This window comes from Amphibalanus amphitrite, unplaced genomic scaffold, assembly GCF_019059575.1.
Source record: "Amphibalanus amphitrite isolate SeventyFive unplaced genomic scaffold, NRLGWU_Aamphi_draft 001205F_arrow, whole genome shotgun sequence".
Lineage (NCBI taxonomy): Eukaryota > Metazoa > Arthropoda > Thecostraca > Balanomorpha > Balanidae > Amphibalanus > Amphibalanus amphitrite.
The window spans coordinates 188,331-210,001 of NW_024882699.1; the positions used below are offsets into that span (position 1 = coordinate 188,331).

Here is a 21,671-nt window from a genome sequence, read left to right on the forward strand (position 1 = left end):
CTTGGCCGCGTTTACATAAGTTGCAAGCTTATAGCTCCGCCCGTGATGTTGCAATAGACGCAGATGCTTAACCATTTACAAAATGACGCCTTCCAAATCTACCAAGAGCATTGCATCAAATTATCGCAAAATAAATTAGCTGAAGCCTCGTCAAAAATGCTATGCAACCAGGCATATTAACGCCACACCCACCCAAATTCCATTTTGATTTTAAGTGTAAGATCTGTAAGATGTTGCCATTAAGTTAGTGTCACAAAACATGATTCAATCGAAAAAACAGCGAAAAAGAATCACCAAAAGCCAGGAGGCTCAATGACGCCGCGTATATCCATTACCGTCGACGTCGTCCCTCCAGCCAACCTCCGGCCGCCACTGCCTCATTCGCTTTTTCTCGCGGGCAACGAAAATCGCTTCAATCGGCAACCGACTGGCATGAGAAAATCCAAACAAATCATTGGAGGAATCTCGCAGCAAAAACGGAGAGAGACAAAGGCATGTATTCACCTTTATGATGATTCAGCAATGTATTTCACCCCACATTCCCGATGCAAAGATGGCGTAGCGATAGGTTCATTTTATAGATGTCGCCTCGATCGGTGATCACCAGTCAGGCACAGCAAACAGCTCAGCGTTCGCTTTCGATGTGGAATCTTTCTTATGCTCCACGGAACCCTCAGAGCTTCCTGAAACAAAATAGGAAACATGAAGTCCATCTGTTGAGCAAATTTCTATGAAATACATACCGGGTGGCCCAGAAAAAACGTTCCCAACTTTAAATCAATATTTCTCAGAAAGTGATATAGACACAACATTGAAACTTCCAATAGTCAATGCGGCATGCATTTTCAGTAAATGGTATGATTTTTATGTTATTCGGTCAATTACTTTTTAAACGGTTTGTGTTTCTAGCATGCCATGTAAAAATTACTTTTTTGCTCAGATGTTTACTAAAAAATGTGAGTGAACGGGCCACTTCCATCTCGGCACCACAGCCTTCAGCCATGACTGCTACTGGCAACTAGTCTCATTGATAGTTCAGGCCTCAGGGTGACACATTCCCTCTAGCTTTTTTCCTTATTCGGTCGATTTACTGTTTGATCTTCGTGCAGGGAGGGCGATCAGCAGTAACACATGCACCGTGCCACTCCGTCTGCTCGAAACAGGACTTGTTAAAACGAATGGCATCCATTAACACTATTTTGGCTCAGTATTTGAATATTTGGTACATAAGTGGGACAAAAATATTTAAACTAACAACACACTTGCTGGTTTCATTCACGTGTTCTCTTTTTCCATTTTTTCTCACTTGGTACGTCTAAGCCAATCATCGCTACCGTTCAACATCGGCAAAAATAGCAAAAACGTCTTACTTAATTCAACATAAGATGGCTGGATTGAAAATGATGGTACAGTGTTATAATTTGGCATACCAATGCGCAAAGAAGTGACGCACCCTTGATGAAAATTTTGGCTCGTTATTTGCACTCGAATTTGAGATATAGGCCTCCAAAGTTCGCAACGTTTTTTTTGGGCCACCCGGTATATGTTTCATGTGGTTGTTGCAACAAGTTATGAAGGCAGCTGCAGCTTGCGCTGTTCCATTGGAAAATATAATCAAGCAAGATGAGAGAGAATATCACTACAGGGCTGCTATACCTAGCTCTCCTGTGACCCACCCCTGTGGAAAATATACTGCTCGATAAGATAGCCCATATAAAATGCTTGCAAACCATTAGAATCGTTCCAAAGATCCTATCAACAAGACAAGCGCCGAGCATGGACGTCATATACGTCCTAATAAGATGCAGTTCAATACATTCACAGAACGCCAACTACTGACCTGACGACTCGCGTTTGCGTTTTTTCGCCGCCGATCTGCTGTGGCCGGTCGGTGTGTCAGAGGCTGTACTCCGTGCCGCCTTCGCCGCTGCCGTCCCCTGCTTTTCGCCGTTCGCCGGACTGGCCCCCGTCTCAGGGCCGGTGTCAGGGGCCGTACACTGGCGCGGAGCTCCGCCCGAGGGGGGTGTGCGGAGGGCGGGGGAGGGGGCGGGGCTGGTGAAGGCGGACAGTCGCGAGGCGGGGGACTCGAGTATAGACGATGACTCGACGGAAGGCTTTGGCTTGGTGCTGGTCGTTCGCTGAAACAGAGGGGAATCGAGCCGTGGCACGTCTGGGAACACTGTAGCACACAGTGAAACTAATTAAATAAATCAAGACATTTCATTCCCAATCATTGATTTGGAAAAAACTAGTTCTGGGGCTAGTACTGTAACAATAAACGAGGGTAATCCCAGAGTAGATTCATAACCTGCCATTGTATTGTAATCCTGGTAATCCTGCCATTGTATTGAAGGGAAATGAGACTCTTGAAGCAATACATCAACAAAGGATTGGCATGAAAACGAACGGTCCCCGAAACACGTCATTCTTTTTTCCTATTACATGACTCATCTCCCCCTCTTTTTCTTACCTGCCGAGTTTGCCACTCCTTATAAGTGCACAGTGTGAACAGTCCCGAGGCCTTCACGTTCTGTAACACCTGGGTGGTCTGATCCTTCCGAGCCAGCGAGACAAATGCCGACGTGTCGTCCACCCACGCCACGTGAACCCGGCCTAAAGGAGAGAGATAGGAGTAGTGACACAGCAGTGCTATTAAGATCCCGTTTATTGAATGGTAATTGAATACACCATAAAAATATTGGGTCATGAAAGCCAAAAGGGATGATGCAGAGGGTTCACACATGAGAGAGAGCGAGAGAGCGAGAGAGCGAGAGAGAGAGAGAGGGGGGAGGGGGAGGGAGAGGGAGGAGAGAGATAGAGAGAGAGAGGGGTAGAGAGGGAGAGGGAGAGAGAGAGAGAAAACAGTCAAAAAAAGGACAAAAGTGTTGCATCAATATCCGCAGGTAAAGACAGGCCATATCATCTCACGCAACCGAGTTGCAACATGCTGAAAAACGCACCACGAAAATAAAAGAAAAGCCAAGAAAAAAAAACACGGTGAAGCTTAACGGCCAGTCACTACAGAGCGTTGGAAGATTTGATGGTGTCAGTTCTCTGTCCTCGGTCCTCAGCCACGCTTGAGAGGTTGTGCGAATTTCAGGGCAGCGGGAACTTTAACCCTCGCCGGCACAGGGGGGGGGGGGGGTTGATGCAACCCTAAGGTTTTTCGCGAATAACTCGCGTAAAAAGCGGCCGATCGCGACGAAACTTTCAGTACCCTCGCATTGATCAATTTTACACCTACCCTGAAAATTTCATGACCCTGACCCCAATGACCTTTGACCTGTGACCTCTTTTCTGTGACCATGTTTGGCCGAAATCGCGGTTCGGCGCATGTCGGCTCGCATTAGCCGCGCGTTTGCAAGCTTTTCGTGGTTTCAAACGTTCAAACATGTGATTTGATGTTGCTCCCATGCATTAGGGTGGGTGTCAAGGTCACCTGAGGGTCAGGTCAGGTTATTGACCTTTGGTGACCTTGGGTGACCTCGGTTCACTTTTTCGAGTTTTACATGTTTGTAGGCTAGTTTTTGGAGCTGAATTCGAATTTAGCAACCATTTGAACATTTACGAAGTAGTTTTGGTGCCTTCGTAACATGTTACGAAGCTGTCCGAGGCGGTTGACACGTATTACGAATACCCGTCACAACCCCTACCGGTTGACCTGACCTGACCTGACCCGACCTGGTCTAAATGCTTAAAGACATCATCTCTGATCAAAACTAACACGATATTCGTGATCAGCACCCCGGAAAACCACATAGCAGCCACACTTTACGACTTTCTAACAGGTCCCGATTTTCCCGGTTTTCGGGTCATTGACCTGACCTGGAAGGTCGCCCGATGACCTAGGACCTTAAAATTGGGTATCATCGGCTTCGTCTCGTGACGGGCAACACGCTCGTTTTTTCCGCGAAGCTCTAGCTCGATCAGGGGCCAAACGCGAGGGGGGGGTCGTACCAACCCCCCCCCCCCTTGTGCCGTCGAAGGACTCAAAATGGCCTGTGCCGGCGAGGGTTAATTAAGGGCAGTGCATGTTATTGTTACCGAAACAGCGGACTCGATTCCATAGCTCACACGCACACACAAACACGCTCGCCCATTGACGGATCCAGAAACTGGCGATCTTGGATGCAGCTGGCGGGAGGGGGTTACCGCCCAAAAAAAGTTTATCTAAATTCCAAAAACTCATCGGATTTGGATTCCTTACGCATTGCTGTGCAGTTTAAACTAAAGCAAACTATTACTAAGATAAGTTAATATAAGTTGTTTACTTTTTGTTTCATCTAGAAAAAAAAACGCAAATTTTCGTCGATTTCGGGCACTCCCGGGGACATTTCCCCAAATTCCCCCTCCCTGGATCCGCGAGTGCACTGGCCAACTTACTGAATGGGCTGAAGATATGCATGATGTCGTTAGTCTTCCAGTGAGACGGGAATGTGAGATAGAACACGTGGTCGCGGCTGGGAGTCAGCTCCTCTCCAGTGATGTTCAAGTACGGCATGTCCGCCATGCCCTGAGCGAAGACCCTGCGCCGGGGGACGGCGTGGTGAGACAAGGGGGCGGGAAGCAGAGATGCGGAAATAAGGCAAATAGTAAAACCGTCATTACAATATGTTACAATAATAATTTACATACAATATTAAACTAAGCGATATACGAGTATGCGAGGTTTGGTGTTATTTGCATTTCGCAATGAGCTACATGTTGCTGCATAAAACAATAAACGTTGGTAAAGTTAATGGAGTAAAACTTTGAAAATAATTTTTTTATTAATTAGGGCGTGTTCTACGTCCTTTCAAAAATACGAGAGTAAATGATCCAATCGAAATCAGCAGTGTTGTCCAGCAGATTAAGCTCAAGTAGTGTGGGCGAGAGGGATGAAAGTGTCTCTATTATCTCAACACTACTCGGCAGCTTCTCACTTGTTGGCGAACGGTCGAACAATTTCCGCTGAGGGCTCCAGCATCGGCTGTGGCGGCTTCAGCAGTAGTCCTGGACACGGTGCAGAGAAGGGTGACGTCAGATATCGGGGTGTGACGTCAGGCATCGGATTAACGCCACGCCCAGACATCGGGAAGTACGGCAATGTCATACACGTTATGTGAAGTGGCGTTATGTATGGCGCCCGCGCCGTGCATGACACAGAACCGTGAGAATGTGCAACAGGGAAACACGCTCTACCCGATTTCTACTCGATATATCACTGAAAATTAAACACGGATCAGCAACCAATGGGTCAGAAGCAAACGCAACAAACACAGCTAATAACCCAAGTGAAAATGGAATAAGCCCTTCAAACGGCAGTTGTTTCGCGCAGAGCGCCACACACATAACCCCTTATCCTGAATCTGGCGACCTCCCCGCTACTCCATCCCCGGCCCCCCCCCCCCTTAATCACCGAGGTAGGAGACCATGGCGCCGAAGCAGGCGGCGGTGACGCCTCACCTTTTCACCCCATCACCCATCCCCGCCCCACAATCCCTTCCCTCGCTGCTCACCCAAGTAGGAGACCATGGCGCCGAAGCAGGCGGCGGTGAGGAAGGCGTCGTAGCCCGCCTCGTGGTGCTTGTCGTCTTTGAGGTCGTACTCGCGGCCGGAGCTGCCCTCCGCCGCCACTGCGCGGAAAAAAAACGGCGACCAAAGGGAGCTAGGCAAGATAATGTATATCGACTGCAGTCCCTCCCGTAGGCCGTAATATGTGTGAGTATGTTATGTCTCTGTGTGACAGGGTTTTCGTGTCATTTATACAACTAAAACTGCATAGAATCAAATAGGTAGCATTCCAAGCCTAATTTAATTTGATTGTCATTGATTAGGTAACTGAATGATTGACTGGTCGATTCATTACTTCATTCATTCATTCATTCATTCATTCATTCATTCATTCATTCATTTACTCGTTCATTCATTCATTCATTCCATCACTCATATGAACATGATCGTCATGAACAAAACAATTTTTTTTTTAAAAAGCTTCAGGCGAGAACTCAACTAAGTATAGGAACTTCACTTCGAACCTGTAGCCTGTACAAGACTCTTACCTATATTTGGCATCGTGAAGGGGTGAGTGCCGAGACAGGTGGTCATTTCCCCTAGACTGGTGGCCGGCAGCAGGTCTCTGAACGGCTGCGTCGATCCCATCACCTTGGTGTCCACCAGACTGGAGGAAACAGCGACCGCTGGTCAGAATTGAACCCGCAGCACTAGAGCGTTACAACTTACAAACTGCAGCTGCAGTCATCAGCTGGCGACTGAGAACGCTTTGCTAAGTTAGGACTGCATTGTATAGATCGATAGTAATTCTTATGTTTCGACCTTCGTGAAATGTTATACAGATGGTGAGCTGTGCCACTGTTATTATGAAGCCATTTTCTTGGATGGATGCAATATTGCACTATAACTGCCAACTGGAACCGAGCGACATACCCTACGGCACGATGTGACATTGATAAAAACCGATAGGTCGATAAATATAAAAACGTGGCACTCAGGTTCTTTAAATTTTTCTCCAATTTACTTCCTCTTCAACTAAAGCTTCAAATGCCGGCGAACTTACGTAGGGAAGACGCAGTGCACCACCGATTTGAAGTCGCTGTAGGTCTCTGGGAGCGGGCACACGAACTGTTCGATAATATGTAGCAGGTCCAGGAGCATGTTGTGGCCCACCACTGGTTTACCCTGCGCGACAAGTCAGGTAAAGTTAGTTTAGCATCAAGGGAGATGGTGTCGAATCCGGAAAGTTCATGTTCGGTCGAGAGTCGAGAGGGGTCAGGTCAAACAATATTAGGCAAAGTCAGGTCGGATCAGGTCAAGGTGGATGATGACATGCCAAGCAAAAACAGGGCTGGGCAGCTGCGAAGGTCGCGTACATTCACAGGTTTGACGAGGTCAGGTCAGGCCAGGTCGTCTAGTCGGACTAGGTCGAGTTGAACGGTCAGATCCGGTTCAGAGCAGGTCAAATATTCAGTTCTGACCAGATCGATTTAAGCAAGAGTCGGGTGAAATCGGGTTGAGCGGGGTCAGGTCAGCAGTAGCGGTAGGTGTCGGCCCAGCAACCAGTAATCAGCATCCCCTCCCTCCCTCCCTCCCTCCACTCTTCCCACGACTAACCGACTTGCTGATCTCCTGTATGACCTGCGCGAAGCCGGCCGCCTCGTCCACTCTCTGCTCTACCCTGCGCCGCGCTCTCTCCCGCCTCTGCTCGTCACTGACTGGCCGACCGACTCGAAGTGTACGCTGTGAGCCGGAGAGGTGGACCGTCTCCAACTCCAGAGGGGTGCTGATCCTGTGGGAGGGGGGGGGGGCGGTGTGAGACACGGCTGGTAGAAATGAGCTTTCAGTTTGTTTTCCTCTTTCTTTATTACACCTACCTCCAGGTTATTACACATTACACCTTTAGTTACACCCAATCGCTAAAATACATTATCAACAAATGCGCATCACTTTAAAGGGATAAATCTACCAGAAGTTTGTTCATTTAGCCATCACAATTGGAAAGTACTAGGGTTACCCGCGTGCTCCGCAACGCGAAGAAGGGTTATTTTTGACCCGTGGGTATTGGGTTGGTCTGTGTCGATTTGGTTGGTATCCATTTCGTTTGATTGCTTTTTTGACGGCCGAGCATTTTGTAATAAAACATAAACGATACATCGCATCGAGGTGCCCGTGTCGTATTTTCATGCGTTCTACTTAACAATGATTCGAAAACTGGCGTGAAGTCTTTTGAGGGCCATCGATGAATTTCGCTTAAAATGACAATGTAATGGTTTGGAACATTTATATTTTTAAGAATACTGTTGCTCATCATACAAAAATAAAGACTGAATCTTGGACAGAATTGAATGCTCTTTCCAACGGTGCCATTTTTAATTGCCAGAGATACCAGATCATTGAGCAAAACCCGTGTGATTAATAAAGTGGCAAAAAATTGACAAACATCATTTTCTCCCGTGATTTGTACCACCTTGATTTGGATCAATCAGCTTTTCACAATTTTTATATGATAGGCGGTACCTTTCTCTTGCAAATAGGCGTTGATTCAACTCGCTCCATTTAACGGTCACCTAAAAATAAAATTAATTCCAAAATCCCTCAAAAGCGCAATTTTTCAAATAAAAGTGCCCTCTCCGGTGCACGTGGCGCGTGCTATCCTCTGCATTGCACACCATTCAATAGCCCGTTCAATTCTGTACACGATGCTGTTTTCCCCGTGCCGGTCGGATCCCTGGTCACCAAGATATTGCACGGGAACTGGACCCGTGTCGGCCAAAATTAGCCGTTTTCGCCCGATTTCGCACGCCGATTTATACATGTAAAGTCTATGACGCGAATTTGCACTTTTTGAGCACGCGCCACGCGCTCCCTATCAATCCGATCGAGCCCAGACCCCTCAAAGGCACGTCGCGCATCCTTGATCTATAAGTTGTGCAAATTTCAGCGCGCTAGGTGCAACGGTCTGGCCTGTAGTCCACGCAAAGCACCACCAAGTCGGGACCTCGGTAACGGACAGACGCACCCTCCTCAAATAGTAATATAGACAAGCGGCTGCGCCACTTGCTTTGCTGCGTGGTAGGGAAAAATTGCGGCACCAGCCAATTTGCTTTCGAATGGTGTTTGATTCATGTCGATGTGTCGTCTAGAAGCATAGATATGGACGGAAATGTGAAGAGAATTTAAAAACGAACTGTTCTGAGGGCGTTTTTGGATGAAATTTGGGTGATACGGGGTCAAGACGGGTCAAAGGGGTCAGCCCCGGTCACTTTGGGTCAGGCCAAGTCACATAGGTCACCTCTCGTCCGCTGGGATCAGCCCGGGCCACTGTTCTGCTTTTGCCTCCACCACTACCCCTACCCCTACCACTACCCCTACCACTACCCCTACCCCTACCACTACCCCTACCCCTACCACTACCACTACCCCTACCCCTACCACTACCACTACCCCTACCACTACCCCTACCCCTACCACTACCCCTACCCCTACCACTACTCCTACTCATACTCCTACCCCTACCACTACCCTACCACTACCCCTACTACTACCCCTACTACTACCCCTACCACTACCCCTACCTCTACTCCTACCACTACCACTACCATCATACCACTACCTACCCCTACCACTACCCCTACCACTACCCCTACCACTACCCCTACCCCTACTAACACCGCTGGGTCATGTCAGGTCACAGAATAATTGGATCCAATCAGTACTGAAATATCAGACTTAAAGTGTTCCCAGCCCTGCCCCTATTCGTGCCATTCTATTACGCTTAATCGTATTTGTCGGAAATGGCGCTTTGTGGCATATGTGGCGCATTGCGACAAACGCGGCGCATTTTGGCACCAAATTGCACCCATATCGGACCATATTTGACAAAACTGTGCGAGCTGCGGCAAACATGACGCCCTGAGACAAATGTGGCGCCTTGCGGCAAACTCGGTGCATTTTTTAACTCGTATCACAAACTGTTCCTATTGAACGAAAATCAACACATTCTTTCGCCACCATTTATCAAAATCAATAATTTCACCATCCGCCAATGCGAGGCACCCGCCACCGATCGGCATGCATTTAGTCCACAAAGTTTGTCGACCCCGGCTCTCAATGAAGATCTACGAACCAGGGATGCGGAGCCGTGGAAATTTCAGACGGCTCCGGCTCCGGCTCCGGCTCCGGAGAAAAAAATCGGCTCCGGCTCCGGCTCCGGCTCCGGGTGAAATGTCATTGCGGCTCCGGCTCCGGCTCCGGCTCCGAGTAAAATGATCCGGCTCCGGCGGCTCCGGCTCCGGCGGCTCCGGCTCCGGCTTCTACTCAGTATATCTCCTATGCGATCAATTAAATATGGGTGGAAGAAAAAAGGCGATGGGATTGGTACACGTTGCTTCTGTATTTGTATAACAAGGCTATTTTGAATACCACATTGTTTTACGCCTTGTACTGTCAAACCGAACTAGGTAAATAATTGTTTCCTCGTAAGAAAAGGAGCCGGAGTCGCCCCCTTTTTTTGACGGCTCCGGCTCCGGCTCCGGCTCCGGGCTATATTGTTTCACGGCTCCGGCTCCGGCTCCGGCTCCGGGCAAAATATGCCGGCTCCGGCGGCTCCGGCTCCGGCTCCGGCTCCGGCTCCGCATCCCTGCTACGAACCGATCAAAATTTCATTGGCGTTCTTCCGGCGCGACCCACGCGCGAACCGTGCACCCCAGCGAGTCGGAACCTAGAAAAGGCGCTGACCCGTTACGTCACCTAGAAGGTGTGCAAATTTCAACCCCCTACGATATACCGTCTGCCCTGTAGGCCGGCTAAATTGAACCCACTACACGGCGTGGCGGACAGACAAACAGACAGATGGATCCTGTTCAAATAGTAACATAGATAAATAATCAGAACATGAAAGCTCTATCACATTCACTTCATTGTAAACAAATCAACTCAATCATATTTATCAACGCGGAATACGATACGCTGGTTGAAGAGTTCATACCTACCTACCTACACGACCCTAAGCTTAGTCTCAAAGCCATGACTGCGACAGCGGATCCCAGCTCCCAAGTGACCTACCTGTTTGGTACATGATCGTATAGAAGTTTGCGCTGGAATGGACTGAGTTTGTGGAAGTCTAGGTACTCTTCTGAGCCTTCCACGAACTTGTTAATCTCCGATCTGCAAAATAAAAAATGGAGTGAAAATATAAGCAAATGTAAGAAAAGTGCACGAGCGATTAGAACGCAATAACATTACAAATGCTTACGATAAATATTGCTGCCATGCACAAAACTTTTGATTCAAAGGCAACAAGCAACACACTACGGCATGTTTCCCATGCCGAAGAAAAAAGCAGACAAAGGGAACACCAGGTTCTTAGCACTCAAAGGTTTTGAATTTCACCCTGTCTAACCTACGACACACCACCTAGCTGCCCCTTTGGCGGCCCTACCATCACTGACATGGCCCGTTCCACGAAGTCGGCTTGGTTCTCCGGTACGGGCGTCGGCTGCAGGGTGGTACCAGGAGTACCCGAGGTGCCGGTGGTACCCTTCTGAGCCGGGGACGGCGCCGCCTCAGAGTCACGGAGCTGAGACTCCAGTCGGTCCCGGAGTGACTCGACCTGGGCAGGCGGCAGGTACGGAATGCCTGACGGAAAATGGGAGAGGTGAGAAGGGGAGAACGTGGGCAAGAGGGAAGGAGTGGAAGGAGAAGGGGATGCAATTGGTGATAGAGTGGCCCAGTGGCGTATGGGGAGTGAAAAGGAGGGTAATGAGCATATCAGGAAAGGAAATAAGAGACGGAAAAAGAGGGGAATGAAATATTGAACAGGACAGAAGAAGACAGAAGGATGGGAGGTTAAAGTGCACAAGAAAGACATCACGGTGTGATATCTATTTCAATCGCGTAGGTTGATTCCATTACACTGAATACGTATCATCTACTAAATTCAAACTGGCATCCACGATAAACCGTCAACACTTTCAATGTCGCACAAACTGACACGCCACTTTACAGACGGTGCTGTACTCTGTACGTACCGTCTTTTATGAGCTTGTTGAAGTCGAACCCATTCTCCAGGAGGAACTCCATGCTGGAGGGCTGGCAAATGAACGAGCCCTGGCTCTGGTGGCGCGGGAACAGGTAGAAGTTGAATGTCTCCTGAATGTACCTGAGAGATCGCACAGTGGAAAAGTCTCAGAAAAAATGGCAAGGTGGCCTTTCCATACATAAATTCTTCGTTTTATTAAGTTGATTCCATGAGGAAGGCAGCGATGTCCGTCGGAATATTAGGGAATATTATGAAAGCAATTATCAATTATAGATACTGCTACCGATTTCAATGACGATTTTAAAGTGATCAAATCAAACCAAGAAACTGTGAGGATTCCAGGTTATTACTAGAATAGTAACAACTAGCAAAACTCGGAAAACATCGCCAATCACCGAAACAAGCCACCTCACACCATAAATCAGGACCATTACATTCTAATGTAATTAGGTACCCCTTTTCTCTGTCCATCTAACCTGTTTTTCTCTTTCTCCAGAGTGAAGGCCGCCAGACCGAACTGAATCACGAGGAACCCGGAGGCCGTTCGCCGTAGATGTGCGTATCTCTCCTCTGGGGTGTCAAATTTGCTCGAGCTGCCACCTGTCGACAGTCCGCTGAACTCGCAGTCCACAGCCAGGAACGAACTGCGGCAGATGGCAGCACGGATCCGCTCCAGAGAGGAGGCGAAGTCTGAGGAAGAAATATTGAAAATTATGTATATGATACCTTGATTGATTGCCATATAAAAAACGCTCGTCCTCTCTTCATCTTCTCGTTACATGACCCTGCAATTTGAGTGTGGTATGGCTTGAATACCGCTGAGCGGCCGAGGTTCGCCGGCGTAGCGCTCAACCCAGCCACCGCATTCCGGTAGTCAACTTGTAGTTGTATGTATGTATGTATGTTGGTGTAGCATGACGCCTGAATAAGGAAGCTGCACATATTGCCTAGTTTGACAATAAACAATGTGATTATTACATAAATCAATTATTATCAGCCATATCAAATGCATTCAACACAGCTTAAAGCATATAAGGAATGTCATAAACTACTATATGGCATTGATTATAATCAAAATAGTGCAAACATACTTACTGTCTTTCGTCACATCCATTCTGTATCAGTTAGAGCCAATGACTTTCTTTTTAGTTCTAACTCATGTAGGTAATTTTCTTGAAACTCAACAATCTGAAAATCCAGTTGTCAGTTAGGTATACCATGAAATGAGAAAGCATCAATCTTCCAGCATGAATTAAAAAAACTATGCCTGTGGAGGACACATGACATCCTGTTATCCTGTTACCCTTGAATGTCTACCGATAAGGCCATGTTATCCTTGACATTGAAAGAAGTTCTCCCCATCTTGGGTTTGAGATTATGGATTGCATGACAGAAAATGACTTTTCAACTTACATATATTATGGGGGGATCTCAAAATTATGTGATGCTATAGCAGGCATGTGCATGGATCTGAGAAAATAGATCTGGGATCTGATCACATGGATCCTGATCCCAGATCTGATGGGATCATAGATCCAGCTCTTTGATTTATGGACAGATCTGTTCCATAGTGATAGGAATTATACATCTGAGTCTAATTTTTTGCTTGAAATTCATTGAGATCATAGATCCTCATTGATTTTTGTCAACACAGCAATCCCCCAAAATTACTTGTTATAACTCAGAAATGGCACTTATTCATGACATATAACTCATAAAACCACTGCTTTTGTGGTTTTAAGAGATTGTACATCATAATCCAATAAACCATAATTTTTGGCACTTATTGACATAGAACACTTGGAAACCTGGTTTCAAATTTTGTGCATGGTGAGATTCACTCAGATCATAGATCTATGTTTTTGGTTTATCCTCAGATCCTATGAGATCATAGATCCAGATTCCTGGATCCAGGATAATTTTTCAGATCTAATGCAAATGTGGGATCATACATCCTAGCCTGAGCCTGCAGTTTGCTTTGAGATCCACTGAGATAATAAATCCATCACTTGGATCCATAGCTTCCATGTCTGATGCTAAGTTATAAGGGCTAGAACATTCTTTTAACTTTCATGCAAGCAAATGACAGTCTTGCTCCTCTCATTGTAAAACTGGCATTTTTTCCGCCCCACTCACAGCTCACAACACATCAAGCTGCAACTAAACAGCAAAACATAATACATAGGGTTGGCAAGGGGTGGCAAAAACTGGTTTTTGCCAGTGGTTTTAACCGGTTTAAACCGGCTGGCAGAAACCCTGGTGGCAAAAACTGGCAAAAACTCAGGTAGTCAAGACTTGCAACTTTTCTGGTTAGCAATTGATTTGAAATGTACAAATGCATTTCTGGATGTTTAAGAGACGCGCTAAACATTCTGAAATTTGCCCCCATAGTTACCCGGGCTGCAATGTCTATGCATGTCGGTAGACATCCGTCAGACAATGCATTTCCGAAGAATCTTGGCATTTCCATGCATCACGGTTAGGGTGCTACCTACTGCAGGTGCACACGTGTAGGGGTCGCTTTCGACTAGATCTCGAGAATGGCTCTGCCGATTGCGGTCAAATTTGGGACACCGTTACAGACAGATGAGTATGGGTGTCGCAGATAAGTCAGTCGGTGTCAACTTTCTACAAGCGCACGTGTGGGACACTTCCAGTACTCGAGAACGGCGGCGTCGATTGAGCTCAAATTTGGTACTAATACCGTTAGGAACCAGTGAGTATGGGTGCCGTCACGTGCACAAATCAGTGGCAGGCACCCCTTCGCACTTCTGCATGTGCAGGAATCACTCTTGCACTGGCTCATTTGTCGCCCCAAAAAGACGTACTGGTTACTAATGGAAAGCGGGAAGCCCATGAAAAAGTTTTTATTGTATGAAACACTGGTCGAATGGTCAATATGTCTATTCTTTTTGAAAGCATATAACTTTCACTGAATCCCCCTTAGAATGTTTCCAATTCAAATGCATGTCTATGCAATGCATTGTAATGGTTTTGAGTTTTTGCCAGTTTTTGCCACTTTTTGCCGGTTAAAACCGGTTTAAACCGGCAAATGGCATAAACTAGTTTTTGCCGGCAAAAATGCCAACCCTGAATTATGCCAAACATTCAAATGGGAGTAGCAATAAAGGCTTAGCATATGTAAGAGCAATGCTCAAGCCTTGGCTCCAATCTTAACTCCTTGCTGATTTATCAATTTGTTCAGATAATTACGAGCGAGCGAGCGCAGCCGAAGTCTTTTCAATATAACGGAAAAATCTCAGTATGAGCGGCCCGGCCCGGCCCGGCCCGGCCCGGCCCGGCCTGTAACGCTTTTGAGAGGCTTATATCTCAGCAACCGCTGGACCGATTGGCCTGCGGTCTTTTTTGCTGGGTAGCCCCATCCCTTCTACCCCGTAATTGACTACTTTTGATACATCTCAGTGACCGTCGTGGCACGTGCCACGTGAAAAGTCAAGGGTGTTCAAGCAGTTTTGCAAAAGTAATGATTTTGAGAGGCCCATATCTCAGCAGCGGCTAGAGCGACTGTCTTGCGGTCATTTTTATAGGGTAGCTGCATCCTTTCTACCAAAGGTCGGATACTCTTCATCTATGTGAGTGACCCCCACTGCACGTGCAAAATACAACAATAAGAGGTGCCAAATTTGTTCCCATTTCAGTAACTCGGTAATTACTGGGGCGATTTCGGTGAAACTTGGCATACAGGTAGGCACCCACCAGGCAATGCATTCCCATGTGTTGCGGTTAGGGTGCTACTGCACGTGCGCACGTGCAGGGGGCGTTTCCAGATCTCGAGAACGGCTGGGCCGATTGCGCTCAATTTTGGTACACGGTTGGGGACCGGTTAGTAGGGTGCCGTGCAAAAGTCATTTTGGACCCCGTTTGCACGTGCGCACGTGCAGAATGCCGCTTCCAGATCTCAGGAACGGCTGGGCCGATTGCGTTCAAATTTGGCACACCGCTAGCAACCGGTTAGAAGGGTGCTTTGCACAAGCCCGTTGGAAGTACCCTCTCGCCCTTCCGCACGTGCAGGGCTCACTATCTCGCTCGCTCGTTCTTCGCCCAAAAGGCGTTTTACTGGTTATAATGGATATCAAGCATATACTGATACACAGTCCTTGAGGACCTCTTACAGAGGACCTCAACAACAACAAACTTCATGAATCATTAATTTTTTTGATTCAATCAACCCTGATTCCCAATGCGTTTGATCCAATCATGGCTTGTGAATCAAACAATCCTGACGGTGAATCAAACCTTTTTGATTCAACAAATTTTGTTTGATTCAATCCAATCGATTCAATCACAGATGAATCAAACACCAGTCTGTTGGCTTGGCAGCACGATAATACTGCTTTGAGATAAAGCTGAAAAACGAATATTTTTTCAAAACGGATTATTTTAAATTATTTGAACCGGAACAACCCTCACCGACGCAACAAAAATCAAATAATTAAAATTATTATCAACGGCATTCGGCAATATCGTGATTTCGTAAATGTCGCACTTGCGCATAAATACACATCGATGTGGGCTGCCATATTTCATGGGTGAGTAAAGAAAATACTTTATGGACTCTGATCCTCATGTGCAATGCATTACAGCTGCATTATAACAGGATTGTTTTGTTTTAAATTAACAGTCACCATAGGTGGAACTTTCCGCCGAGCTGGGAGGGCCCGAGCTTTCCAAATTCGACGCCGGCTTGGCTTTGGAGCCGCAACAGACCGCGGAGCTCAGGTCACCGCTAGCGGCGGCGGATTTGCTGCGCCCGGGCCCTCCCAGCGGCCGCACAGGGTTCCACCCGTGACAGCCACCATTCGTTCAGAGTTGTGTTTTTCTTATACCTATCACACATAAGCTACTAAATCTGCCATCTAGATTTCAGTGTGACCGAGCTTCGGTTTTCCCACTAATCTTTTGGTTTCAAATGAAGTCGCCTTTTGGCAGGCATGTTTTCGATCGGATCCATAATTCCATACGATCCACTGGTACTTAAATATGTCAAGTGTTTACCAAGCATTACTTTCATTCAGGGATTGTCCCACCCTTCCAGCCAGCTATCACTACTGATCACTGAGAGTAACCACTGACAGCGTCTTGGAATCACCTGTCTAAATGTTTACATACGGCATGTATGTGTAGCAAATGTATAGGGAAAGTACGGTAGGTAAATCGGAGTTGGCTGCGACGGATGCTAGTGACACTGCAGCATGAGCAGACACACAGCCCGAGCCCCAACCTTAGGAGCCGACCGAATGAATGGAGGGAATGCCGATACTAGATCATAAATCCGTCAACTGCCTAACTGTGTAACATTTCACGACAGGGTTTCATGGGTTACGTTTATTGGTCCTTGGGATCTCGATGATCGATCCGTGCGTGCACATTGCGAATACCTGGCCAGGTGAATTTCAATTCATACACGATTAGCTGCGTCAGATAGCATATGACATCTCAGTGCATATGAGCAAGTACATCACAGTGACAGGAACACCACAATGATCGAGTTGGATGCTTCGATTTGACAGCATCGGCCTGTCGATTCTGTAAGCCGTAGCACCACCGAAGCGCGACATCGGATGATGTCTGGATTAGTATTCTTCGCCTTCGTCTTCCATCATATCCGCTGAATCCACACCGACCTCTTCGTAGTCCTTCTCCAGCGCGGCCAGATCCTCGCGCGCCTCGGAGAACTCGCCCTCCTCCATGCCCTCGCCGACGTACCAGTGCACGAAGGCGCGCTTGGCGTACATCAGGTCGAATTTGTGGTCCAGGCGCGCCCAGGCCTCGGCGATGGCGGTGGTGTTGGACAGCATGCAGACGGCACGCTGCACCTTGGCCAGGTCGCCGCCGGGCACCACGGTCGGCGGCTGGTAGTTGATGCCGATCTTGAAGCCGGTCGGACACCAGTCGACGAACTGGATGGACCTCTTGGTCTTGATGGTGGCGATGGCGGCGTTGACGTCCTTCGGGACGACGTCTCCACGGTAAAGCAGACAACAGGACATGTACTTTCCGTGGCGCGGGTCGCACTTGACCATCTGGTTAGCCGGCTCGAAGCAGGAGTTGGTGATCTCGGAGACCGAAAGCTGCTCGTGGTTGGCCTTCTCCGCCGAGATGACCGGAGCATAGGTGACCAGCGGGAAGTGGATACGCGGGTACGGCACCAGGTTGGTCTGGAACTCGGTCAGGTCCACGTTCAGGGCGCCGTCGAAGCGCAGCGAGGCCGTGATGGAGGAGACGATCTGGCCGATCAGACGGTTAAGGTTGGCGTAGGACGGACGCTCGATGTCCAGGTTGCGGCGGCAGATGTCGTAGATGGCCTCGTTGTCGACCATGAAGGCGCAGTCCGAGTGCTCCAGGGTGGTGTGGGTGGTCAGGATGGAGTTGTACGGCTCCACCACGGCCGTGGCCACCTGCGGCGCAGGGTAGATGGCGAACTCCAGCTTCGACTTCTTGCCGTAGTCGACGCTGAGACGCTCCATCAGCAGCGAGGTGAAGCCGGAGCCGGTGCCGCCGCCGAACGAGTGGAAGATCAGGAAACCCTGCAGACCTGCGGAAAAAGAAAGACGCGTTGGCATAAACTGTTGGACGGTGGCAGCGGAAAGCAACATTTCCCCGTAGGTCGGAACTCAGAAACATGGAAATTAAAAATAGGATTAAAAAATTAGGCTTTTAATGACATTACCTTGCTTGTGTACCATACCATGTAAATGTTTCATCAAACATTGCTTCCATTACGCAAACATTTAAAGAGACAAGCGTAAGAGCATTGAAATGAAGTCGGCATTTTCCAAAGTGCAAGCAAATTGAAACGGTATATTTAAAATTGATATTTAAGAACGGTAAAAGAGCACCACGAACAATATTGAATGCCATTACAACTGACCGTTACATGCATTCTTACTGACTAGTACTAAATGTATTAGCTTCCGAAGCTCATGACCGTTTATCACTTGACATCTGGCTCGAAGAGAGCGGGGACGCCAGGCCTAATGACCTTTAGTTCCCGAATTAAATGAAATCAGGCAGGATAAGCTGTTACTGACCGGTGCACTGGTCGGAGAGTTTCCTGACTCTGTCCAACACCAGGTCGACGATCTCCTTGCCGATGGTGTAGTGGCCACGGGCGTAGTTGTTGGCGGCGTCCTCCTTGCCGGTGATCATCTGTTCCGGGTGGAACAGCTGACGATAGGCGCCCGTGCGCACCTCGTCTGAGGAGAGGAGGGGTGGAAATGACATTACCGGCTATAGGCATCGAGTACAGGAGGGTTGGTGCAAAGCGCTGGCCTGAAAACTGAATTAAAAATCGACAACTGCAAGCAACGTGTGTGAGAGTCAAATGCAGCAAAAGAACACATTTGTTATTTGTACATAGCCAACGCAAATAACGCAAATAGCCCTAATAAAATATGTGAATGGTGGGACGATGATATATCGACAAGCACGCATGAAATAATAACGTCATAAGACTCATCTTCACAGCATGCATCGATTTCTATGACAGTTCACATACGTACCGACTACGGAAGGCTCCAGGTCGACGAACACGGCGCGGGGCACGTGCTTTCCTGCTCCGGTCTCCAGGAAGAAGGTGCTGAAGCTGTCATCGTTGACACCCGCAGACTTGTCTGTAAACAGAACAAATGCGAAAACGTTACACTTAGGTATAGTGGGTTATCGTTGCCGCATTTCCCATAATCGTTGATGGAAATTATAGGACAGAGTTGATATTCATTCAGTAAAAGAAGTAGCAAAATATTGTTGAATGTTCAATTTTACGGAGTTTTTAGGGGACTTAACTCTGTAAATCTTCCGTGCTATCACTCTAACGAACCGATCAGTTGCCGCTGTACAGACTCGCCAGTTATGACTTGCTGTATTAGATAACTGCGCTAACTAACGGTTGTTGACAGTGAGATCGCAACAGCACTCATTAAACCATTAGCTTCTCAATACAACCCATCTCTCAGCTGTCATTAAACGATCTGCGTTATAACGCCATTCGCCAGTGTCAGCGGCAAACCGTGCGGGCTGGGCCATTTTACCGACATGTTCGTCAGTGACACATGGTCCAAGCCAAAACAGTCCGAGCACTTTTCTGTATTGTTTCGTGCGCCCCGAACCGGAACGAATTGAAACGAACCGGAACGAACCTGAGCGGCAGACCGGATACCTAAACCACGCCCCGGGGTCCGGGAGCTCGACCGGTGCATGTTGGGGCTGGAGCAGCGTTGTTTCGGGAAGATCAAAATAAAATTTAACGGAAACGATCCTTCAAATTTTGAATTGCGAATTGCGCACTTGAGTTAATTATGCATGATCAACTAAAACGTCCTAGCATAATGGGAAATATTCGGCCAGACCATGATTCTCTTGACACACCCCGCCGGTATACGACTCGGTAACTGGTCAGCAGAATCGGTAAGATGCCGCGTACCTACTCGGAATCGATGGGGCCTCGTGCTCGAAGACGATAGGACATTGTACTTGGAATCGATAGGGCGCGTGCCCTGTGTCTAGCCAGCGTACTCGAGTCAGGTATGGGCGTTATCGATCATTGGAGACGGCTGTAATCCTCTATATTGGACATTGAGCCGGTTGTTGGTAAGGGGATGGATCACCAAACCAGGCACGGGTGGTGTCTGGTTTGGTTGGGCGAGAAAGAGAAGGAGAGAGCGAGCGAGCGAGCGACGAGAGAGAGAGAGAGAGAGAGAGAGAGAGAGAGAGAGAGAGAGAGAGAGAGAGAAAATACATTTTTGTTTCTACGACCAAATACTGCCCGTTTATACGCATCTGCAAATTACGAGTTAATCTCTACTACCTGTCACTAGATGTCGCTACTTGTTTGCGCCTGAAGATATACTGTGCCGCTGAACAACCGCGTATATTGGACGTGCGTCATTGCACAAAGCCATAATAAAAGCGTTTTTAATCTCTTGGAGACTCAGATCTAGTGAAAAAGATGCATCTCATGATCGGAATTCTCTCATCATGATTATTAATCTGCCTTATCAGTCATCGTAGACCGTTGTTGATGCATAAACTAACCATCGCCCGTATAATTGGCCTTTTACATCATCTAACGTGTGTGCATGTGTGTGTGTGGGGGGGGAGGGGGTCCATTCAGTACTGTCATGAATGCCAAGTACACATTCATAAAGATCTACAGCTGTGAATAACGTCCAAACTTCACAAAATCTCAATCCATCGTGATGCGACGTCTGCAATGATTTAAATATATCCTTCGCTGTTTTTGTTACGACAGTGACGGTCGTTTCATGCAAGACTCGAGAGATGTTCCGTGAAACGGCTGCGCAGAGTGCAGACAAGCAAGCCATCCAACACTTTTGGCGTCAACAATGGCCCACTAAACAGACCCAGCTTCGTCAACGCCCACATCTAAACACCTACTCCTTCACTCCGAGGCCAAACACTCCCCATTCTCCTCCCACGCTAGATGACGTCATAAAACCAATGACATCATCAGCAGCACGACAGTACTCAAATGCTGCGCAAATATAACGATCCACAGTAAATGCGGACATCCTCATTATGTAAGCATTATCCAGTCAATTTAGCAAATGTCCACCATTTAGCCACCAGTTACCGCCTATCAGCAGCGCCATGTCATCGCACGGGATGTGTCGTCATCGACCAGTGGGAGTGACGTCACTTGGCAGCAGATGACCCGTCCCGTCGAGGCCACAGCAGCCTCCGCCGCCGCCGTCGGCTGGTGCCAAGTGAGATGACTATTTGCGTCGAGGGCAGAGCCGGTGGACCACGGTGGCGGACGGGTGGTGGACACTGGGCAGAGGACCGATTGGAGAGAGTGAAAGAGAGTAGGGGAGAGGTGTGGACTGTGGAGGCAGGGCGGGAGATAGATGGGAGAGAGAACAAGAGAGAGAGAGAGAGAGAGAGAAAGAGAGATGGGAGGAAGGGAGAGAGAGAGATTGGGAGGAAGGGAGAGGGAGAGAGAATGAGAGAGAGAGAGAATGAGAGAGAGAGAGAATGAGAGAGAGAGAGAGAGAGAAAGAGAGAGAGAGAGAGAGAGAGAGAGAGAGAGAGAGAGAGAGAGAGAGAGAGAGAGAGAGAGAGAGAGAGAGAGAGAGAGGTGGCGAGAATTAGTAGG

General features: G+C 47.9%; 2 protein-coding genes across 6 annotated transcripts; both read right to left on the reverse strand.

Annotated features, from left to right (window-relative positions):
• Nucleotides 1-483: 483 nt before the first annotated feature.
• LOC122371103 (poly(A)-specific ribonuclease PARN-like) lies at nt 484-16,062 on the reverse strand. Of its 5 annotated transcripts, none has more exons than XM_043347200.1 (15): nt 16,044-16,062; nt 12,632-12,724; nt 12,013-12,226; nt 11,526-11,656; nt 10,947-11,133; nt 10,561-10,662; nt 7,111-7,285; nt 6,557-6,678; nt 6,042-6,160; nt 5,499-5,615; nt 4,923-4,992; nt 4,384-4,526; nt 2,471-2,613; nt 1,841-2,138; nt 484-683 (listed from the first exon to the last, which is right to left on the reverse strand). In XM_043347200.1, exons 2-15 carry the CDS (start codon nt 12,648-12,650, stop codon nt 601-603), a joined length of 1,923 nt encoding a protein of 640 aa, XP_043203135.1. In that variant the 5' UTR covers nt 12,651-12,724; nt 16,044-16,062; the 3' UTR covers nt 484-600. The 5 variants fall into 5 exon arrangements, with proteins under 5 accessions (XP_043203135.1, XP_043203132.1, XP_043203133.1 ...); XM_043347197.1 differs by having other exon boundaries at nt 16,007-16,049; XM_043347198.1 differs by having other exon boundaries at nt 15,968-16,044.
• Nucleotides 16,063-16,867: 805 nt separating this feature from the next.
• On the reverse strand, nt 16,868-19,216 carry LOC122371105 (tubulin alpha-8 chain-like; the record flags this gene model as incomplete). Its single annotated transcript, XM_043347203.1, has 3 exons — nt 16,868-18,092; nt 18,589-18,753; nt 19,060-19,216. Coding segments are annotated over 3 exons (1,284 nt in total), but the record flags the coding sequence as incomplete, so codon positions are not given.
• Nucleotides 19,217-21,671: the final 2,455 nt, after the last annotated feature.

Bases quoted from the DNA above. Each gene is read 5' to 3' on its own strand.
- LOC122371103 (XM_043347200.1), bottom strand. The intron at 10,663-10,946 runs GTCAGTGATGGT...TTTATTTTGCAG, and splicing joins GACTTCGTGGAACGGGCCAT to ATCGGAGATTAACAAGTTCG. The intron at 5,616-6,041 runs GTAAGAGTCTTG...TTTTCCGCGCAG, and splicing joins CTTCACGATGCCAAATATAG to TGGCGGCGGAGGGCAGCTCC.